The sequence below is a fragment of the Rhinolophus ferrumequinum genome, chromosome 18, assembly GCF_004115265.2.
Source record: "Rhinolophus ferrumequinum isolate MPI-CBG mRhiFer1 chromosome 18, mRhiFer1_v1.p, whole genome shotgun sequence".
Classification (NCBI taxonomy): Eukaryota; Metazoa; Chordata; class Mammalia; order Chiroptera; family Rhinolophidae; genus Rhinolophus; species Rhinolophus ferrumequinum.
Genome location: NC_046301.1, coordinates 22245140 through 22269047, shown reverse-complemented (window position 1 = coordinate 22269047; position 23908 = coordinate 22245140). Strand labels below are relative to the sequence as shown.

At 33.4% G+C, this 23908-nt stretch overlaps 1 protein-coding gene across 3 annotated transcripts in view; it reads left to right on the top strand.

Annotated features, from left to right (window-relative positions):
• The window catches only part of LRBA (LPS responsive beige-like anchor protein), a 575445-nt gene that overhangs the window by 497361 nt on the left and 54176 nt on the right, over nt 1-23908 (top strand). For all 3 annotated transcript variants that reach the window (XM_033134087.1, XM_033134086.1, XM_033134088.1), the window contains one exon: nt 8214-8381. In XM_033134087.1, the coding sequence (XP_032989978.1) occupies nt 8214-8381 (168 nt within the window). The remainder of the gene's footprint in view (nt 1-8213; nt 8382-23908) is intronic.

Sequence of the window (23908 nt, the reverse complement as noted above, 5' to 3'; positions counted from 1 at the left end):
TGTCCCCTCTCTCACTCTCCCCTTGCTACTGTCTTAGGCTCTCAGTGCCTCTCAAGTAGACTGTAGTAGTCGTCTTAGACATGACCTTTGGCCTCCCTGCCAACCTTCCAAAGGGACATCTCATCTCATTATCCCCAGAATCTAGCATAGAACAAAACTTACAGTAAGCACTCAATAAATGTTTGTAGACTGAATGGATAACAGAGCTGCTGATATTAATCAAAAGTTGCGGAATGAAAAAAAGACTTTAGCCCTACATAATGTATGTATATGCAATTGCATACACCAAGTTAAGTACAGATGTAATTCTCTGGCTGACCTTGTCAATGCTTTAAAAATATTCAGTAACTTTTGCATTTATATTCTTTAGTAAGTTTTTCTTTATTGGGTATTCTTGGAAGTGGTGATCTAGTAAGTAGTCTATTTTGCCAAGGATTTTGATTTGCCAATATAAGTTTATGGCAGTCAGTCCAGGGAATCCATGGTGCCATGAAGACAGCTCCTTGTTTTTGTCTGGGGTCCCCATGGGATTAAACTACATCTGGCAGTAAGTAGGGATTCTGGTCTGGCCATCTTCAAAGGCAAGAGACTGCTAGTATTTAGCAGATCTATGTGGATAAGCAAATGGGAAGGGATTAAATTTTTTGGTTTTGTTTTTCTTCCTTTCGTAACTGACTATAAAATGAAACCTCCAGAAGTTCAGACAGCAAATTAATACATTTTTCAATGGTTGTTGAAGAAGGAACCTATACTTTTTCCTATACCTAGGTGGATAATTGAGAATTTTAGAGTAGTATTATAATTACTTAAGTGTGTATTTTTATACCTAGTTTATCTTAGGGAACATAACAGCCATTTACAATGCTCGGAATTCATTTTCTAGGAATTTTAACATCCATAAGTATGAGGACTTGTGGTTGGCATTTGGAGGCTTTTGTCGCCTATTTTTCTGTGTGGGAAACTTGACCCACAATTCCTTTCTGGCGAGAATCTTGGACCTGTCTTAGGATAGGCCACCACCCCTTCCATGAAGGTGGGCCTGCCTTTTGTGGAGGTTTGTTGGTGACTTGCTTCTTATGCTCTTCACATTTTTAAGGGATCCTCAGTCCTGTGACTCAGTTTAGCTATTGTTGAAGCATGTGGCTCTCCATTTAACTGACACAGTAAAATGGCTCTTTTCCACGTACTTGTCATGGAATGTCATCTAGAACTTACCAAGCAAAGCCTCACCTAAGAGGAATAGTGTTTATGCAGAATTGCCTGAAGAATATGCAGTCTCTCCATTTGTCTGTACTTTAAATCTATCCCAGGATTAAGTCAGTCCCTCTGAGACTCGCATACCTGGATTCCATCATATTGCCAAGGGAGGACTTTCTTATCTCAGGAATAGAAATAATGTGTTTTTCTAGGCCATCTGGTTTATTTTTACATTATGGTCATATTTGATTTTTGTAAGTGTTCGTGTTTCTTTCTTTATGTTGCCTGCTAGAAAGCTTAGGGCCAAATACATGGCACACCTTTAACAAATCTATAGACTTTCACGGTGTTATTTTTATGTACTTATCCTTATTTTTGCATTACCCTACTTAGGTTAAATTTATTTGATCTTGATGATTATTCATCAGTGTGAGCTCTGAATTATTTTCTGAATGAAAATGCAAACAAATAATAAATAGATGGGTATACCTTTCCTTTAATTATAGTTGTTCCCCATCCGTTCTTACTGAATGGAATTTTTTTAAAAGCTCCATCTCCCTATGTGTATTATAGTATAACTAGTTTAAAATATCTGTATATTATGAATTCCTAGATTTTAGATTAAGAGTGACCTAAGGTTGAAATGTTAATTAAATGTTTTAATGTTCTGTAGCTCTAAAGAAAATAGTTGGATAAAATGTCAGCGTGTAAGACTATTTTAAACATTAGAAAAAAATCATCTCTCTGAAAAGGAGGGTAATTGTACAAGTTTGCCTAATCCTTTTGATCTTGGCACACAGCAATACAGACTTCAGTTGAGATTAAAACTATGAATTTCAAAGGAAACATGGCCTTCAGTGTGTAAAATATATAACAGCTGGTTGACTACTCCATTTAAAACTACACAATAACAATCGTGGACAGAATGATTCTCCTGCCAAAAGATGCACGAGCGCTTGATAGTTATATCAAGATATGATACTAACTCACACTTTTCTTCAGTAATGATATAAATGTAGAAATGAACAGTGCACTGCTGGCTCCAAAATCTCTCTTCTGCCCAACAGTTCAAGGGCAGTTTGGAAGTACAGAATTCCTTTGAGTGATTTCTCTATCTGCTTTTCAGCCTGAACTTCCATGTGTGGTTGACTAAATTTCTTTTTTTTTAACTGTCAGATATTTTTGTTTCTTAGCATCCCACAATTTTTTTTTCCCTCCAAATCCTTGATCCTCCTTTTAACCCCCTTTGGCATTTCTGACTTAATTGTTCTTAATGTCACAGCTTCACACATATTTTTAAGCTCCCAAAGTTTCAACTAGTCTTTGTAAATGGTATAAAATTTGTTTCACATTTTTGTTATATATTTATATTAAGGTAAATATCTGAATTCTGAAGCATTGTGATATATTGTAATCAGTGTGGGAGCATGTTAAGCTCTTGTTCGTTGATTATAATTCATCAAAATTTTAATATTTTCATTCTTGTGTTTCACCTGAACAACTAATCCTTAATAGGGTAATTAGTGCAGTTTTTAAAAATGAGGATTAATGTGGATTTGTCACTTTGGAAAGCATATTTGCATTCTAAATTTGTATCCATTATGGAAAAATGTGACCTTTGTTTCTTGAAATTTGATATAACATAGCAAACTTTCTATTCTTTGAGTTTATTTCAAAGAAGGAAATTATATGCAACAAATTTTGCTAACGTTTCTCGGATTCATCACAAATTCAGAGCCAGCATTTAAGGAGTTAATGTATCTTATTAGGGGGACAGGAAATCTGGCAACTATTGCAGAAACGAGACCTAATGGTGCACACAAACAATTTGTCAGTCTCCTTAAATGTGAATAGCTTTCCGCAAAGTGCCTGCTCTTGCTTTGTTTGAACAGGCTAAACTTTTCCTTTTTGGACTTTAAATCTTAGAAGTGAAATGTGATCCACATATTCAATCAAAATCATTTAATTCAAAGCATATTTTGATTGGAACACAGTTGACATGGAAAGAAACTCTAGAATAAAAAAGTTGAAAGGACTTTATATCATATATTTAGCAGGAAAATTTGAAACAGTTCTAATTAGGCTGAAAAAAACAGCTTTCTTCAATGTAAATTACAAAGGTCATATATCAATGTTAAGGAAACATTACCACTAGTGTTTGAAATCCAGCACATGCAAACATAACAGACCAGTTCATTTTAAATCTGTGTGTGTGTGTGTGTGTGTGTGTGTGTGTGTGTGTGTAGATGGCTGTATTACATGTATTTGAAATGAAAAATACTTAAAATTCTGAGTCCATAATGTTGTATATTACATTCTTGCCAATCCAAACATTAACTCTTGAAACATATTACTATCTATACTCAAATGAATTAAGACTCTTAATTATAAGTACAATTAAAAATTTACAGAACAAATTTTGAGTCTTCCATTAAAATAATTAAATGTATACCAACTCAAGAGGGTTAGTCAGTGATTTCTTACTTTCTTTTATTTTTATTTTCTGTATGAAATTTATAGCTATGGCATTTTGTATCTCAGAACTGAATAGGGCCTTCAGGAAGCCTGGGAAGGGAAGTAGTAGTGTAGGTTTGCAAAAATGTGTATCTAGGCTGCACAGACCTATTTCCTTCTGGTTATACAATTATTTCTATACTTAAAAATTAGTAAATAATATGTGCTCTTTTTATTCGATTTTTTATAAAAATCATTTATCCTGTAGCTTTTATTTAGTTGCTTTTTAAAAATGGTATGGTATGAGAACATTTAGCAAAAGTATAAATATTAGCATTAATCTGAGAATTACAAGTATGAGAAACACAAGTAATATATACAAATAAGGTTTCCTGGTCTTGAGGTAAATAATTATCTAATAACTTCTTTTGTTAACTGAAATTGGTTTTCTTGATTTTATATAAAATCAAGATTTTATATAAAATCAAGATTGTTTGAAAATAAAGAGAAATTGCTGGAATATCTCAAAAGCATGTATAGATTAACTAAACACACGATTAATGCTTTTTATTTTAGAATTTTTTTCTCTAGTAGCTTAGAATTTCTTGGGAAAAGCAAACTATTTCTATATAAGTTGTATTATTTGATTCCACTATAGGAAACAAATAATTTTATATAACATTTTTTATCAATAAATAATTCATATCCTTAATGGGTTAGTTTCATGAAAACATAGATTACGCTCTTTCAATGAGATTGTTAGACACACATTCATATATGTTATAATTATTTCTGACACAGGGTTATACAAACGAGTTATTTATGAATAATTTACTATTATCTTTATAGTATTAAAGCTTTAATTTGTTGGTGTTCTGCATGTGTACCAAATGAAAGTTACAAATAAGTGTTTGTATTTGACATCTGTATACTGTACTTTTTAGCATATCTCAAGTGTTTTAGTCTCTGTTTAATAGATCTCATTAAAAAAAGCAGATATCAGCCCCCAGACAGTTTGTCAGGACGAATATGAGTCCCCCTGGATTGGATTGACAATTTATGTGAGGCTTCATATGATAGTCTTTTCATAGTCTTACTTGATCCTTAACAATTGGACATTAGTCACTGATTTATTTTACAATAACTCAGATGAGTTGAATATTATTGTATTGTGTTGGACATGTTAGTGGATTTTCTTTTTTACAAATTTTCCTCAGAGCACACATTGGATGTAAATGATGTACCCAGCCTGCTAGGGGAGTACTAACAATTGATTGGGTAGTTTTGAGAGCAGCATGGGAAGCAAGTTACTATCCCCTAGCTGCAAACCGTATTTAACTCCAGTCCTAATGAGGACTGTCTGTCCTAAAGGCTTGGAGAAAGCTCAGATGCTTAGCATTCCACTGGCCTGTGTTTATTTATTTTCTTGGTGACTAAAAATGTGGTTATAAGTATGTTCTATAGAGTCTTTTTTAAAATCTTAACATATAAAAAGGGATTTAAAGAATTTTTAATATAAGTTTTATGGTTTATATTTTTGAATCTCAAGAACAGGAGTTATAAAACGTAATCCCAGGGTATTTCATTTGAATTATTTGTGTTTTTTTCCCTCAATAATTTCCTCCTGCTTGTCTTTACCTCTTCCCTCAAGTCCCTAGTAAGTGCATTTGTGTATTATTATATACTTCTGGTTAGGCAGTCGTTACTCACTGATATCAAAAGGATGCTAAAGTCCTGAACTGACTTTGTACTGAAATGTACTAAAACTTTTTGGAATTCCCTTATAATCCATAGCAGTTGTTTCTTTGGGTCCCTTTTTAAAGCTTTGGTATATTGCAAGAAATCGTTGAAGGCCACTAATGAGATTTTTAGTTTCGTTTTTAAACTTTTATTTAAAATTTATTCATGAAAATGATATGTTTCTCAACCTCTGGAAAAAAATGTTGCGAATAATTCTGTGAATTACTGGTCAACCCCCTAAGGACTGACCAGCATGGCAGCGTAAGGGGAAGGCCAGACCGTGGCACTGTGGTCATCTGTGCACGTGTGTTTGTGGTGTTCTGTGAACAGTGTCTTTACATTCAGCATTTTTGCTTAACATCCTGATGTGGTGTCAAGAAATAAAGGTTTAAGAATCTACACCTAGCCAATCTCACCAATTTGAATGTGCATAAGGAAGTAATCGACCTTAGGAAAACACAATTCTTTGTTTGATGACACATAAAATAAAATTGCCCTAGTTTTTAGGGCTTTAATATTGAGAAAATTCATTTGTACTTCGTCATTTGCTGAGCCTTCTAGAATTTTATAGTCTCAAATCACAACACTATGGACACTCAGGAGACTCCTCACTGTTCTATCTTATTAAACAATTTTGAAATCATTAATTTTTAATTAGCTTGGATGCAGAGGTTTTTTTATTGTTTCAATAGAGTGTGTATATGAAGTAAACGTTTTTTATTTCAACTACTGGTGAGAGTATTATTTACATAAATAAGTGTAGGTTCTTTCTGAGAGTACATACTGTGAGTTTGCTCTGTATAGTCACACTTTTTTTGTAGACTCAGAGCTATCACATGCTAATCTATTATAGAAAAGCTTTTCAGCAGTTTATTGACTCAGAATTTGAACAACTAAAAAGGATGTAAGCTCGAAGATATGTATAGGTCCTTCCTTGATTGAAAGTTCTAATTAAGTGAATTGGAGAAAATTAACTGAAATTAGCTGTCAGAAAGTCACATTTAAATGAGTGATGAGCTAGTCTGGCAGTAAACATTTAAATGATATAAATTGCCATTTAAGTGTATAGTTTAATGTTTGTCATGCATTAATGTGACATGAGACTGCAGTGACAATCAAGCAGCTTGCTCTAATTTGAACATATTTAGGGCTTTTGTGTGGAGTGCACTGCACACAAATTAAGACAATTGCTGTTTTTATGTGTCACTTTAAACATGTCCCCCACCCCACCCCATCCCTACCCAAGGCCTAAGTTAATGAAACAAACGTATCATTTTTGTGTGCAACTTGCATGAATAGTTTCTGGATTGTTTGAATTGATTTTAAATCCATGTACTTAAAAATAGGAGTTTGTTTAAAGTTATTACAACCCCTTCTCATTTCAAATAAAATATGAAGTAGTTTACTAAATTTTTAACTATAATGAGTTTTATAAGAGATATCTAAAATAGTAACTTGCACAATTGAAACTAGCTAAATATTTTTTAGGTATATTTGATTTCAGGTATACTTTGGAATATGAGAATTAACTGGAGTTTTATTTACAGAATTATTGTTTTACATTTTATAGTATGTCATATATTGTGAAGCTATAAACATTATTAAAGGAAATATATTTGAATTCAGCCATAAATATCTTCCTTATTCGTAGGCATTTATGTTAATAAAGCATACATTTACACAAGTGTACACCTCTGAACTAATAGGAACTTCTTTTGTCACAAGATGGTTTGTATTTTTTTGGTTGCTTGCTATAGAAGTTAGTCAATTTTGTTTTAGCACCAACAGATTTCTTTTTATAACATTGATAACATAGCAGCAAGTCACACAAAAAAATACATCACAGGCACACACTTATTACTCAAAAAATAATAATTTCAATGAGCTACATTACCTGATATAACTTGATATACTTCAAATTAAGCTTCAGAGTTTGAGTTTGAGAGATCTCTAATTTGAATCAATTATTTATTGATAAGCTAGTCCATAATACTAAACTTTCATATTGCAATAATTTTGAAAAGTAATAAATAATATAAATAAGCCTACTTATCTAAAAAGTTAAGTCTCTGTTTTTTTAAAAACTTTCTATCTTTACTAAATTCAGTAAACATTTATTGGTACCTATTGTGCAGTGCTAGTAACTGGGAATGTAATGATGGACTGGAAGTGGATTCTGTGCCCAGCGTTTCCACTGAACACTTGATTATGTTCATTCATTATTCATTGGGCACTGTTATGTTAATAGCATCAAATATTTGGACTCGTTTGATATTAATACCTAGAATAATAATTCAGAAATAAGTATTCCTCCCAAGATCTAATTTGTTGGCATAAAAACTCAGTTGAAATAACTAAATAATTTGGTTACAGTTGTTGCAGTCAACAACAAAATGTTTCTATGTAGAGAAATTATAAATATGTCAAGTGGATAATAAATATTTGCTTTCTCATTTGCTCTCCCACAGTAGCCTTTACATTGTATGACCTCCTTTCTTTGAAGCATAAATTGAGTACCTTTCGGGCCTGAGTTACAAGTGTGACCAAGACAGAACCAGTCCTAGCCCTCACTGCACTTGCATATGTACAATATTGTCGAATAATTCTGAACCATTAGCAGCAGCCAGTTACAATCAGCATGAGAAGTGCTGGAAGGTCTCTAATTATAAATAAAGGAAAACAGATTCTGATGCAAAATAGGACATTAGAATAAGTCTGTTCACAGTAAATTTAGTGTTAAACTTGACCGCTTGTTCTAAATATTTCTACATATTTTATAAATAGAACTCAACATAATAATACCATCTATGCCCCTTTTTCAGGCCCTGGAGAGTGAATTTGTTTCCTGCCAACTTCACCAGTGGATTGATCTCATTTTTGGCTATAAACAGCAAGGACCAGAGGCTGTTCGATCCCTCAATGTGTTCTATTACCTGACCTATGAAGGAGCTGTCAACCTGAATTCAATAACTGATCCTGTTTTGAGAGAGGTAAGTTATCTGAGTGGGTCTAACAGGTATCTTTAGACTAAAATGTACTAGATATCATCTTCTCCATGTTTTCATTTTACTGATGACAACAGATGGGTGAAGTAACATAATCAGAATAACCTTTCAGCTAGTGACTTAGCTGGGACTTGAGCCCAGGACTTCCCTCCAACAGAATGTTTGACTCAATATGCAGTGAGAACTTTTCCTATTTGAACCCATTAAGGGATCAGTTGTGTTTGTAATGTTTATAATTTTGAAGGCTACTCACTAATTTCAAGTATTAGAAAAATAGTAATTAATTCATTAAAGAAATAAGATTATATGCATAAATCTATTAAAGATGATAAAATATTTATATATAATACATAAGTACATGTGTATATATAATACATAATACATAAGTATAATACATAGAAGTTAACAGTAGGAATGAATTCCAAAACTTTCATAATTATAAATTTGGTGTTACATGTTATTGAGACCTGGTTTATCTTTGTCATTTGTTTTCTTAGTTAAAACACTCAAAACGTGTTTTTGACAAATACAGGATTCACCAAAAATTCTGTATATAGCCTTGCCTTTTTTTAATAGTATTTTTAAACTAATTATACATCTTCCTCACTCTAACATATAATCTGTGAAAAGATTATAGAATTGAACAGATATCACCTTAAATATCTATACAATTTTAGAATAAGACTATATTTAAGAAACCAGGACTTAAATTCATAGGGAATGTTGTATATCACTACAAGGGACCATTATTCGTAATATGTAAGGTTCGTCATTTTTCCCCAGTACTTGATGCATTTATAATTCTACTGATGACCTGGTCATGTTGACAGTATATAAGAAGTGCATATTTAAGTACATTTGCCAGTATATATTATCACCTAGTTTATGTGCTAGATAAATGTTAGTACCCAAAAGCACCATGTGCTAGATGTATGTTTGTCTTAAACTGCACAGATTTTGAGTTGCTAGTTTTCCATTTATTTTAGAGTTGAATTAAGCGAACTCTTAAAGACTCTTCCAGTTTTTCAGTTCTTTAAAAGTGTTCCTTCCAGAGGGCATTTTATTTTATTAGAGCATGACACAGAATACATCTAGGGTTCCGTATATGAAATTGAGGTTAAAGCAAACATGCAAATGGGATCACCAAACAGTACATGTTTTCATTGTTAGAATAGAATCACATAGGCCCATTTACTTTCTTTTTATTGTTTTAAAAATATTTGAATATTTGTTCTATATATATCCATAATTTTTCATCAAATATACCACCTGTTTTTATTTCCTGAAGTGCCCTTGTAGTATCTATATCTCTACATAGCTGTAATGTGACTGAAATCATATATGACTAATTTTATAATCTCCTGTTTGAGCATACCAGCCAGCGTATATTATTTTATGTTGCTATATAATCTGTGTAGTTTTAATTTTGGAATTCCATAATATTCTGTAGAGTTGCTATGAATATGTACTTAACCCTGTTTCTCCCAATGTAGGATCCTATTTTATTTAGAGTTTTCTATTAATGCGTCCAAGACAATATAACCATCCCTTTCACGTTTTTAAAGTTTTTGCAACATTGCATGATCAAGGATGGCTGTAAGCCTGTATCTGTGATGCTGCTAGTTAAAAAGGTGAAACGTTCAATCAGCTGGTTGTTTCCTCTACAGAACACCTAACTTAATTGGCCCTTTTTTAAATTCTGGATTGACCACTTCTCTTCCTCACACACACCCCAATGATTTACCAAAGGAATTTACCATATATTACTTACAGCATAATCCAAAAGAGCACTGTCCCATAGAATTTTCTGCAGTGATGGAAATGTTCATTATATCTACGTTGTCTGGTATGGTGGCCACCAGTCATATGTGGGAATTGTGCATTTGAAATGGGCTAGTGTGACCAAGGAATTGAATGATTAATTTTAGTTCAAATTTAAATAGCCACATATGGATAGTGGTTACTATGTTGGACAGTGGAGATCTAGAAGACTGTCACATAACTTGAATGACCATATTATCTGAACCCAAACTCAGGTCATGTGGTCAGGCAATGGGACAAGAAATATTTGTTAGATTCGCTTGGTAGAATATTTGAAATTGGGCACACTCCGTGTAGACATTAGATATTTAGTTGAAATATATGTGTAAACTAAATTCTGTTTTTTCTTTCACTTAAACTAACATGCCTTCAAATAATGTTTTTTATTGCGATAAATAAATATAACACAAAATTTACCACTTTAACCATTTTTGAGTGTATAGTTCAGTGGCATTAAGTATATACATATTATTACGCAACCATTACTACCATCCATCTTCAGAAGAGTATCGTCTTCCCAAACTGAAACTCTGTATGCTTTCAACAGTAGTAACTCCTTATTCCCTCTGCCCTCAGCCCTTAACTTTCTGTCCACCCTTCTACTTTCTGTCTCAAGGAATTTGACTACTCTGAGCTAGCTTATTTCACTTAGTGTAATGTGCCCGTGATTCAGCCATGTTGTAGCATGTGTCAGAATTTCCTTCCTTTTTAAGGCTGAATAGCATTCCACTGTATATGTATACCACATTTTGTTTATTCGTGTGTCCATGGACATTTTGAGTTGTTTACACCTTTTGGCTCTCATGAGTAATGCTGGTATAAACATTTGTGTACAAGTATCTGTTTAAGTCCCTGCTTGTAATTCTTTTGGATATTTATACCCTTAAGTGGGATTGCTAGATTATATGGTCATTCTATATTTAAGTTTTTGAGGAACTGCCATATCAAATAAGTTTATAGTATGTATTTTTCATGATCAGCATTTGTTAAAGATTATTTAGTACTTTGCTTTAAGTTTCTTTGACTTCCTTTTCTTTCCCACAACCCCAAGTAGTTAATTATTAGCAAATTAAAACTTTGGAGCGTTTTTCACTCAATGCACCCTAATTTATTTTTATATTATATATTACATATTAGACTCAGCATTCATTCTAAAAACGGCCTATGATGTTCTAAATGTGGTAGGCACTTGATGTTCTTGAAAGAATATATCACTTCATGACTTAGTGCTATTCATGGAAATATACATGATTAATTCACAAAAGCCTTCTGAACGTTATTGAAACAAATGTGATAATCTTTTATTATGGCCATTCCATGTCATAGTGCTAAATCCTGTGGCACAATGCTGTCCGATATAGTAGAATAAACACACAAACAAATAAATATATGTAGATTTGATTCCTGGCCCCAATGTCTGCTCGTTGTGTGACATGGATCTTCCTGAGACTCTGTTTCCCAATATATAAAATGGTATGAAAATGCCCACCCCCAGGGGATGACATGAGGTGTAAAGCGTATAAAGTGTCCGGATGTTGCCTAACCCATTATAAGTACTCAGCAAGTGTTAGTTCCTTCCTTTCTATTATTTGCTGTTAACCCCCTGGGTTAGGAAACACAAAAAGAATATGAATTACTGATTGTATCATAGAAAGAATAAAATGCTAACACTAGAGAAGTTATTGAGACCTTTTCTTAGAGGACATGCAGAATTCATTGTAAAATGAGGCAAGGAGAAAACGGAAGACAAGAATAGGTCATTAAGTTGTTCATGTTTGTTTTCAACAAACTTTTACTAAAACCAAATTATGTAATAAGAGTTAAAGCAAGTCCCTGCCCTCACTCATCAGCTGACGTTCATTGTCTACTAGGGAAATATGGGTAAGTAAACAAATATAATCCACTGTAATAAATTCAGTGTAGGGATAAGTACACTGTATGTATGCACAAGCATGGGAGAAAGGCACGAGACCCAGACTGGCAGGATTCAGGCATGTTAATTCAAATGTAACTAGAGGCTGGAAATGAGAGTCTGGAGCTGTAGATTGAGGGATGAGTAACAGAACGTTGTGTAGAGTCGTGAGCAAAGGATATCCACCCAGAAGAAATGACATAGGCTTCCTGCATGTAGGTGAAAGAGAGGCTATTGAAAATGATGTATGTGAAATGATCCGAAAGTGGTAAGATGAGAGAAATGGACAGTTGGCAGACCACAGACGGCCTCCAATTCCATAAAAAGTAATTTTAACTGCATTATAAAGCAGTGACTTGAAGGCTGAAGGCTGGTTGCATCACCACATGTATGTTTTAGAATATGTCTGGAAGAAGATTGAACAGATAAAAACTGAAAAGTACCCGTTGGATTGTTCTGAGTCATTGGTGACTTTAGGGAAAGCAGTTTAGAAGGTAGAGGACTGTGCTGTGAATGGGAGATGAACAAGTAAACACAAGTGAGAAAAGGAAATAATTGAAGGGAGAATTTTTAACAGTTTTATTGAGCTATAGCACATATATGATACAACTCACCTATTTAAAGTCTCCAGTACAATAGTTTTTAGTGTATTTGCAGTTTTACAAGCATCGCCACAATCTAATTTTAAAACATTTTCTTCACCACAAAAAAAAAAAACCCACACCCATTAGCAGCCACTCTAAGGGAGATTTTTTTTTTAATGGGTAGATATTTGACCATGTTTCTGTGTTTTTTGGAAAGATAGAAAAGAGGGAAGACGTGAAACATATTACAGCATAGAAAGCATGTAACAGACTACCAAGCTCTGTGAGGAAGAGGAACAAACTCCAGGACACAGAGATAAGCCATGGACAGCAGGGAACAATACTGCGTTGTCTGAGATTACAGAGTAAAAGGTTTAGCTTGGGGACTGGTATGAGTCAAGCAGCGTGAATGAGATGGAAAAGCAACAAGGTTATGAGGGTTTGTACCAGGAGTGAGATAATACTGACAGAAATACCTAACACAGTCATGGGTGCTTAATATTAGGTTGGTGAAAAAGTAAATGCGGTTTGAAAGGTTAAAACTAATTACCAAAAAAATGCAATTACTTTTACACCAACCTAATAGATGCACAATAATAAATAAATATTATTTTCCATGTTGTTTTTCTGTGTTCTCAGCAGCAGGATAGTAAGTGTAGAAAAAAGCTGACTAGAGAAGTTTTATGTGTGTGTGCAAAGTATATATGGAGAGAGAAAGGGATGGGATTGTGCCATGAAACTGTGGTGGAAAATATAAAAAAAAAAGGATTGAAAGTGAAAGGGTAATTGATGAACTTGGTAAGGGGATATTACTGAAATGGTGGATCTAGGGTACTTAGAATAGGTAAGGAAGAGACTGATAAATTGGGAGAGTTTATTCTTTTGTTCATTATTCATCTTTTATTCAACAAATACTCATTTTGTCCAAGGTGCTAAAAATACAGAGATAAACAAGAAAATCATACAAAGTCTCTTCTCATGGAGCCTGCTTTCTAACGGGGCGCATAGAAAATGAACAAGACTAATTTCATTTACTGATAAGTGATATGAAGAAAATAAGGCCGGGCAAGAGATACAGAGTTGGGAATAGGGCAGTATTTCAGAGGCTTCTCACAGACTGCCTTTCTTCATACACAGTTCCCTTCCAAACTTTGAGTTTGAGACTGGAATAAAACTACACAAGGAGACCTAGGAAGGCAGCTCCCACTGCTCTAACCACATGTCTGTAACCCCCCTCCTCCCCCCACCCAAGGCTGAGACAGCCTTCACTTCAAGTCGTGTCACGGGCCTTCTGCCAGTTGTGAAACTTCCACTGCTGCCATCTCTGAATTTACTCCCCAACCCCATCTCTAGGCTATACTAGCTTTCCGTCAGAATTGTGTTTCTCTAAGGCTTTAACATCTCTAAGATTAGTAAATTTGTGAATACACTTATATTAAAACATTATCTCTACAAAATCATAATAATGGTGCCAGGATAGAACACTAGGATTAAAAGCAGACTAGACTAGACTTCGCAACTATATTTTTACTTATTTCTGTTCACTGCTGTATATTTAACTTGAGACAAGTGGATGTTCACATAGTCATACATAGAAGCAAGTTGTCTATGTACAAGTTATGTCTTCACCTTCTACTTGGGAAAAGCTCTATTCCTCTTGAGAAAGTTTTATTCTAGAATGAATGGTTAATACTTATGGCATAGTAAGTGATCATAAAAATAATCTCTCTATAAAAAAAGCACTAAACGATAGATATAATAACCATGAGAGGACACAGAGTAATCAGAGAAACAGCCTGCAGCACATTAAACTTTTATGTTGTTTTTAATTTTTAGAAAACAGCTGTGTTATCAATATACAACAATGTCTGCATTTGCATATATCACACATCAGAAAGAATTATTTTTCAGGCAAATATGCTAATTTCTTCAAATATCTGTGACCTCCAACCAAAGGATATATTCTTCTCTTCAGTTGTTTATTCTAACAGATGTTCTTTCCTTTATTTCTCTCTTTGGTACTATTTTTTTTTTCATGTTTCTCTACCGTACCATTGTTTAATCTCTATTTTTCTAGCATTGCATGTGTTCTTTTTTATTTGCATTTTTTAAAAATTGAGGTATAATTGACATAGAACATTACATAGTTTCAGATGTACAATGTAAAGATTTCATATATGTATATATTGCAAAATGATTACCACAATAAGTCTTGTTAACATCCGTCACCATACATAGTTACAGGATTATTTTGCTTGTGATCAGTACATATATTCTTTTATCGACAAGGTACAAAAAAATAAAAGTTGGTTATTTTCTGATGATTAATTCTGCTGAATTTAGTTTGATTCATCCATTTCTCTTCCTCCATACTTATCAAATTTATGAATATCTTATCAAACCTTTCTTTTTAACATTTTTTTTATTTATTGGGGAGACATTGGTTAATAAAATTATATAGGTTTCAAGTGTACAATTCTATAACACATCATCTATAATTGCATTGTGGTTTCACCATCCAAAGTCACCTATTTCAAAAAAACTAAAAACCAAGGAAAGAAGAAATTAAAAAGAGAGAATAATTAGGATCATTTAATTCCAGATCAGATATGAGTAAGAATACTTTTATTTAAAAAAAAAAGCACTCTAAAATCCAAATTCACAAAAAAAATACATGATGAGTTGAATGTTAACTTTATAAAATAATTTTCCTTTCCTAAAAATAAGTATTTTAAAATAATTTCTTTAACGTATTTAGAATGTAATTGTATGTACAGGCATGGTTTCCAGAACAATTCTGTATTCTTATCCAGAATTCACCTTTCAATTCTCATAGAAATGATATTTGCTATATCTAAAAGTTGAGAGCTCAATTATCTAGTCCTTATTATAAAACATTTCACTGATAGATTTTTAGTGGTCAGAAATAAGTTTTTAAAAATAATATATATAGTGATATGCTCTGAGTAAGATGTGTACACTAACTATATAAGAAGCGAAAGGAGGAGCAGCCAATCCAGATCAAGGAGTAATAACTGCCTCAACGTAATTCTTAAGAAGTGAGGAGTTAAGTAGGTGAATAATAGAAAGGGGAATTCAAGGCAGAGAGGACAGTATGTGGGAAGGAGTACAGTATGGCTCTGACTGGAAGAAACCATGTGGTGGGTGGAGAGATCCTAAGAAGTCAGTGATGAACAGCTAGGTTGATGGTATCTCCACAACATATTTGGAAACCATTTATGTCCATCATTACCCTAAGCCATCATCATCATCTCTCCTCTGCTGTTAGTAGACCTTGTCACTTTTTTCTATCCTTACCTGCCTACAACCCACTTTGCACAGAGCTGCCAAAGTGATATATTAAACTGTAAATCAGATCGCGTCACTCCTCTACTTCAACCTTTCTATTTCACATTAAACATAGAAGAAAAATCGCACTCGGTCCATAGGATCTGGCTCCTGCTTACCTCTCTGATCTCATGCCATGCTTTTCTCTTCCTCATTCGTGTGCTCTGTCCCACTGACCTTTCTGTCCCTATCCCTGGGAAGACTCTCACTGGCTTAGTACCTTTTTAATCATAGCCCTTCTCTCTGACTGTCCCAGATTTTCCCATGTTGGCTCCTTATCATTTATGCCTCAGCTTAAAGGTCATCTCTTCAGTGAGGGCTTTTGACTGCATGCATCCAATCTAGTTATCTTTTTGTTACTAACTTTAACTTAATTTAGAGCTAAAGAAAGTGGTATAGATGATACAGATTCTTTGAAATCTGTTGAGACTTGACACCATGGGCGATTCAATTTTTATGAGTATTCTACGTGTACTTGAAAAACAATGGTTGTCCTACAATTTTTAGGAGTAGAGGCCATTTTAACAGTAAGATAGTGAATAAAGAGAAGCGAGTGTAATTAGTGAATGTGATTTTTTTTTGGAATATTATTGTTCTGTACTATATTTGACCTTGAACTAAACAATCCCATACTGCGGTTGTTTTTCAATTCGTATGCCCTTTTTATCTTTTTCCTATTTCTATCCTCAAGTTCTCCGTTCTTGCTTCTTGGTACTGGGTCAAGTGTGTCTACCTCTTGGGCACCCCGCCTCCTATACCACAATTTACTATTTCTTAGATGCAATAGTCTGAGAAACCAAATAACCAGATATGGTAGAATTAAATTAAAGGTAATGTAAATAGGTTTTGATTACTTTACCAGATACAAAAACATAAACTGCAGTAATCAAGACAACATGTTCTCGTGAAAGGACTGAAGTTCATTGGAGCAGAATGGAGCTTCCAGAAATAGGCATCTCACATATGAAAGTATATGATAAAGGTGGTATTTTAAGTCACTGTGAAAATGCCTTCTTATTCAACATGTGATAGGAAGACAGCTGGCTAATTGTTTAGAATATAAATGAAATCCGCACTTCACATCTTAAAGTGAAAGAAATTACAAATGAATTATACATGTATTTATTTAGAATAAAGAATATGTTATAAAATGTGAAACTATGGAACTTCGAAGATAATATAGCTGAGTAGTTTTATAATCTTGAAATGGAGAAGTTCCATTTTGTAAGTCTAATATCAAAACCAAAAGTCATTTAGAAAATTGATATATTTGGCTACCTAAAAACTAAAGTTCTTGTACATCCAGAAAAACAACAAAGTTCAGGAACAGATAATTTACAAAAGATGAAATACAAACCACACATGAAAAATTGTTCATCCTTACTAGTAATTAATAAAATTCAATTTAAAATGCAACAGCATTTTTGTCTATGGAATTTATCTAAGATTAAAAATAATGAAAATTCCTGATGGTTAGAAAGCAGATATTGTCATATATTTGATGAGGGTGAAAATAGTTTGAATCTTTATAGCAATCAGTATCACTTTTTAAAATAATCATGCATTTACTTACTTAGAACTTTAACTGAAAGGAATAACTGAGTAAGTATGCAAAAAAATTATGTACAATTGTATAGTTGTTAAAAAAACATAAATGTCTTAACAATAAAAAACTGGTTAAATAAATGTTGGTAAATCCATATAATGGAATGCTATACAGCACCAGAATTATTGCTATATAGGTCTATATGTATTGCCATCGAACTGTATTTTGCCAAATGACAGTGAAAAACAGATTATGTTATGAAACACAAAATACAAATTTTATACGTATATATGCATAAAGAAGAGTCTGGAATTACAGACCTCAAGATATGTACATGGTCATCTAGCCAAAGATGGTCATTATCTTTGGTTAATGAGATCATGGGATTCTTTCACTTGCTACTTTCTGTGTCCTGAAAATTGTTTTGCTTTAAAATCAAGGGGACAATGCCAACTGACAACTCTTTTTCTCTTTTGAGGGGGAAAAAGTCTCTTCCTGAAAATTTGAACATGAGATGCACATTCACATGAGCATAAGAATACCGACTTTGCTTTTGGTTCTTTGGAGGTCTTTTGTGATTACTTTCTAATGTTCTGTCCATTAAATGTTGCCAGAATAGTGACTTTGTATAATGATCTTCATGTCACCGATAAAGGTGAAGGAATTTACAATGTCTGAACTTTTATCTCACTCAGAAATCAGTACCTCCAATCTTAGTTTGTTATTTAACTCAGTGAGCTATAATTTTTTCACACTTTTTAGCTATTTATTAACAGCAAAGTTTATTTCTTCACTTTTCCCATCATATTTGAGGAGGACCAAAAAGATCACTTCTACAGTTAGGGAAAATATTTTAGATATGTCACTGTTGGTTGTAGTTCTTGTCATCAATTTCTAAACGCAAGAAGGCTTTTGGCCTAAGATTCATGATTTCTAGATCTCTGGATTCACTGCTTAGTTGTGTGTGTGTGTACTTAAATAGTTATATAATGGGCTTTAAGAACTAATTTATCAAGCAATTTGATGATAAATTTATCAAATTTATCGAAGCATGTTAACTCTAAAAAATTCAAATAATACAAAAGTATAAAGTAAAAGAGTGGGACGCCCCCACCCCCAAATTTGGACTTTGTTAACTGATGCCAGCATCACATGCTAAAGTCAGCTCTAGTAGTTCCTATATGATGATGTCGTTTGATATATGCAGAAAAAGCCTCTGCCACAGAATTCATCCCTTTTTACTAATTCTAGAAACTCCACCATTAGCGATAATTTATTTGGTTACAAATCTTTTTTGTTTTGTTTTTGTTCAAATAGTCTTTCCAATCATTCAACTGTCTGTGCATAGGATTTGGTAATCGGTTTTGACAAAAGGGAAAGTACTGACACAGCATAGGGTCTGAGCAGCCATTGTGTAGGGAGTTCAAGAGCAGATTCTGGGCTGAGCCCAAGTTAGAAGATGGGGTGGCGCTTCAAAGGCGGAAAGAAAACTGCAGGTAGAAGATACTCAGGAACAACATTAATATGAACAGAATTTCCAGTGCTCTTTCATCTTGTACCTTGCCATAAGTCCTCACTACATTTCCTCTGGAAGCGTCATTTTCTCCTGTACTATTCAAGCAAATCCAATTGTTGTATGTTTATGTGAGTTCAGAAATTAAAGGTATTAATTTCCTTTTTAAAATGGAACTAGGCTCTATTTACGTAAATGGGTAGCGCAGAGAGGAAGGAGAGCCATGATCCTGCTCAATTTAAAGGATTATATACAATGGGCCTGAACATGAAAGTAAAACCTGAAATTCTTCCCTAAGTTGTGTTTAGTGTCAGTGGCTGGTTTTCCCTCGTCTAAATTTATCCTTCCAAACACTGTCTTAGCAACACATAATCACTCTGAGGAGATCTGTTTTCCAAAAGAAGCAGCAGTGTGTTTAAGTTTACATGACCCCAGTTTCATGACAGCAGTAGCAAATCAGATATCTTATCCAAGGAAAAGCATTTTTGGCTTAGAATTCAATCACTTTCATGGTGGGAGTCAACAGCTTGTTTCAGCTCTAGCACTACTGCAGAACACTGGCCGCAGTGAATCTTTCAGAAAGCATAAACACAATTGGTATTTATAGCATTGTTAACATTTGTTAAATAGTTGGGGGGAATGGCCTGTAAGCCTGTTTTAAGCAGGTGGGGCAGGAATCTTTGTTGTGACTGCATCGAGATTTAAGAGTAGTGGGACAAGGGGACAACGATATTAACGATGGTTGTAGCAGCAGAGGACATTAGAAGTATTGAATACATTGAGCTAAGATTTCATGCAGCCACAATTCAGTGTTACAAAAATAATGCTAAAGCATCTCTGGCCAGAAGTGTGTTACCCAGATGGCATATTTGACACAGTGCAGGCCAGGAACTGTACAGTGAAAAGCCAAATAAACGGTGAGGATTAGTCAAGTTTTAATTGAAAACCTACATAAGAAAATACCTTGAAATTATGCCAGACTTTCTTGTATATCAAAACCACAGCAATCAAACTTTCCCTTACTCAATTAAATGAACATCAAAGTTGGCAGTAAAGCTAATCTTCGTATTTTGCGCGTTATTATGCCTCTTGCCGACTTCTTAGTTAAGTAGGTGTAGCTAAATTATACATCCAAGGACATAAAGCAAAGCATTAATATTTTTTATGATTGTTTCTCCCTGTCCATGACCCAAGGGACCCTGAGCCTTTCTGTTATGCTGACGGCTTCCGTCAGGTGCCCCTGCTTCCTTCAGAAACCGTCTTCATTTGGAATCGAGTGTGAGAAAAGTAATTTCAAATCAAGTGACTGAATTTTCCTCTCTAAATTTTAAACTAAATGCAAGCTTATAAAAAGAGTATGATAAAGGAAAAAATCACACAGACTCGAAAAATCTCTAAGATTATTTGCAAGTATGACAGCTATCTAAATGTTCAGAATAACCAGTTTGTTTTCTTTTATTTCTACCAAAGGTGAGAAAGTTTACTTAGAATATAATCACTGCTTTTACATTTCATTACCGGTACAAAGAGGCAACTGAAATTCTATTAGTATTTGGGAAACACTTGAGTCAAGTGTCGTTTTTTCAAACGTTAAGTAGTATTAAACTTAGGTTGTAACAGTAAATTTGTCTTGCCTCTCTCTATCCCTGCCAGTACTGTGTAATTAGAGTGTGTGTGTTTGTGTGTGTTGTCTTTCAGGTTCTCCATTCCTTCAGATCAAGTATCGTGCCAACTAATTTCTCAGTGTACTTCATTTCAGTGTTCTTACCCAGTGGATGCTTACAAATTTTGAGAAAATAGGTTAAATGATTCTTACCGAATGAACGACCAAATGACTGCTGCTTTCTAAGACAGCATTTCAGCATATTTGTCTGTTTTGAGAAATAATTTAAACTGCTGGACTCAGTAAATTAAGTCCTTTGAGTTTCTTTTTTTTCTTTAAGAACTTTCCACTGCGTTTGCCTGCGTTTGCCTACGTGTGCCTCTTAGCATTGGAAAGCTCTTTGAAGCAACATTCCACTTATTTTTCTAGGCAGGCTGCTTTATCTACTCATTTCCAGTAGCTGGAGATGGAGGTGTTTTGAATGAGCACATCAGTGTTCTAGACAGAGATACTGTTTGAAATTATCCATGAACACACTGCCGCTGAACATTATTGAGTGACATTTGTTTCTGTTGGTTGTGTCTGCTGTGACTAGCTGGTTTCTTTCAGATTGGCAGCTGGGATTATGCTGCAGTGGATGGACAGCTACAAGAAGTGGAGATTGTAGTGAGGCCGGACTGGGCCTCAATTCAATATGCCTGGAATGTATAAGCTCAGTTAAAGGCACTACCGGGAAATCTATGAATGTTTTCAAAATTTTAATCAGTTTGTTTTACCTTAGTGGCGTTCATAATGCTATCGAGTAGATGTGTAAGTAAAAATGCTCCTTCCCTAATTTTCCCTTTCCCCTGAATTCTTATCACTGTATTCTTCTTTTTTTTAATGGTCTACTTTATTTAGCAAGCTGTTCTTTCTCTTTGCTCTATCAATACTCCCTACCCTCATGGCATACATATGTCTCCAGATACCTGATTCGTTGTGAAACACATATACTTATAAAAGTTACATACCTCTCTAAATATTTAATTAATACTAAATGATGATAAAATATTGCTAAAACTAATGGCTCCTTGAAATCAGATAGAAATGAATAAGAAAATAAGTGCAAAATAAAATGAACTTTGTAGCAAGATCTACTGATTTCACAGTTTTTGACCAATTTATCAATTAGAGTTGTTCCTAGATGGTTACAAAATACTTCTGGCTGCCGTGTAAATGAAAAAGTTAAACTCCATAAAGTATATCAAATATTAATGGGTTTTTCTAGTTTTTTAGTTTTAGATTTTCTTCAAAATGGAAAAAAAAATGTTATTCTTTATTTTTAAAGTAATGCACTCTTTGTGTAAGAGGTCAAACAGTATAAAAGTGAAAAAAGTATTAATTTTTATTCTGCCAATCTTTTTATCCACCCCTCACCAAAGATACAGTTGATAATAGTTTGGTACATACCCTACCAGATTTTACATGTGTGTATTCATGTATGTGTATGTGTGTACTCACATACCACATGTAAATATATGTGTGTTTATATTTTTAAATTTATTCTTACTTAAATGAGATCATACTCTATTCTTTCATAATTAGGAATTTTTCTTTCATCCATATATTATAGACCAGTTTCCATGTCAGATATGTTCAACTCAACTCACACATTTTAATGGTTGACTAGTATTCCATTATCATAGGTTAAGTAGTTTTTCTCCTAATTTTAGTTATAGAGTGCTATATTAACCATCTTTGTATTTAAATCTTTTTTCATTCATCTGATTCTTTCCTTATGAGAATTTGCATAAGTGGAATCAATATCTCAATCTTTATTTGAAAACACAAAAATTTGACCCTTAACTAAATTCTTGTTTGTCTTTATGTCTAATTTCTCAAAATTAAAAAATGTATTTCAAGTCCAAATTTACGTAGAATTCCATGCAGTTTAACTTATTTCTTAACCATATCCTTCTTTTATGTGGATTATTTTGCATATTTTACTGATTAAATATCATCTGGTCTATATTTTGAATATTTATCTGATCGAGTTTTAAATATTCCATATGCTAGTATATCCATGACATTTTTTTTTCTGATAGGCTATTTATCATTTACATTTATGCTTTAAAAGTTTGAATTCTATATATCTTGTTTCTAGGGCACTTTGAATACTTACATTTTAATTTTAAATGATTCCTTTTAAGTAATTTGAGTTAGGTTTATTATGCTTTTTAAAAAAATGTTGTGCTTTTGTTGTTCTGACTACTAAAAAGTAACTCTGTATTATGTTTCTTAGGTTAAGAGAGAGTCTGGTACAAGCTTACACATATAGTATGATGAAGTAGTCATTTGAGTAGTATACGTTTTTAATTTGCTGATACCAAAGCTAGATTTAACAGTGGCCCCAAAGGGCACTGAGGCTATTCAACTAGACAGTTGGTTAGTAAACTTTGAGTGGAAACCTGTCAAATATCCAGCAAGTTGCTTTCCAACTTAAGTTCAAATGTGTGAAGGGCAAGAGGAAAACTGGCACAAGTAATGATACATATAACAGAATCACTGATGGTCTTAATGTGACTCTTTCTAATATTGAAAAGTGAATTGATTCAGAAATCCAAAATATGAAGTCTTGTTTGGATTTTTAAACATTTCTTGGTAAAGAGTTTCTCTAGAATCTTAAGACAGCTTTCTAGAATTTAATTTTGGTAATGTCAGAAAATTTTCATTATTATTTTTTAGTTTATCCCTATTTTATAGTGCTTTTAGATGTAAATATATAGGGGATAAAATGCAATTTCAGAGTTGTGTGCTTAAAAAAAAAGCAGTGTACATATGTGTTTATTTTAATTGCATCCATATGTTTAAGTCACTTCTCCCCGAAATCCATCTTAAAATAAAATTTTACAACTTTATTGTTGGTTACTAAGTGTTGCATTGAGTTAACTTGTTTCCTCTGTTAGATTAAAAAGACTAGTTCAGAGAGACTAAAATTGTCATTGTTAAATTGAAGCCAAATACTACATTGTCACGGAGCCAAGTCTACTTTCTATTACTTTTATTTCTTCCTTTCATTATATCTAGTGTGTGTGTGTGTCTATATTCTCTCTATATATATATGCTGTCTCTTTCTCTATATATAGCCATAAAATCATGCAAGTATGCAATACTTGGCACAGAAAACAATAGAATACACAACTTGT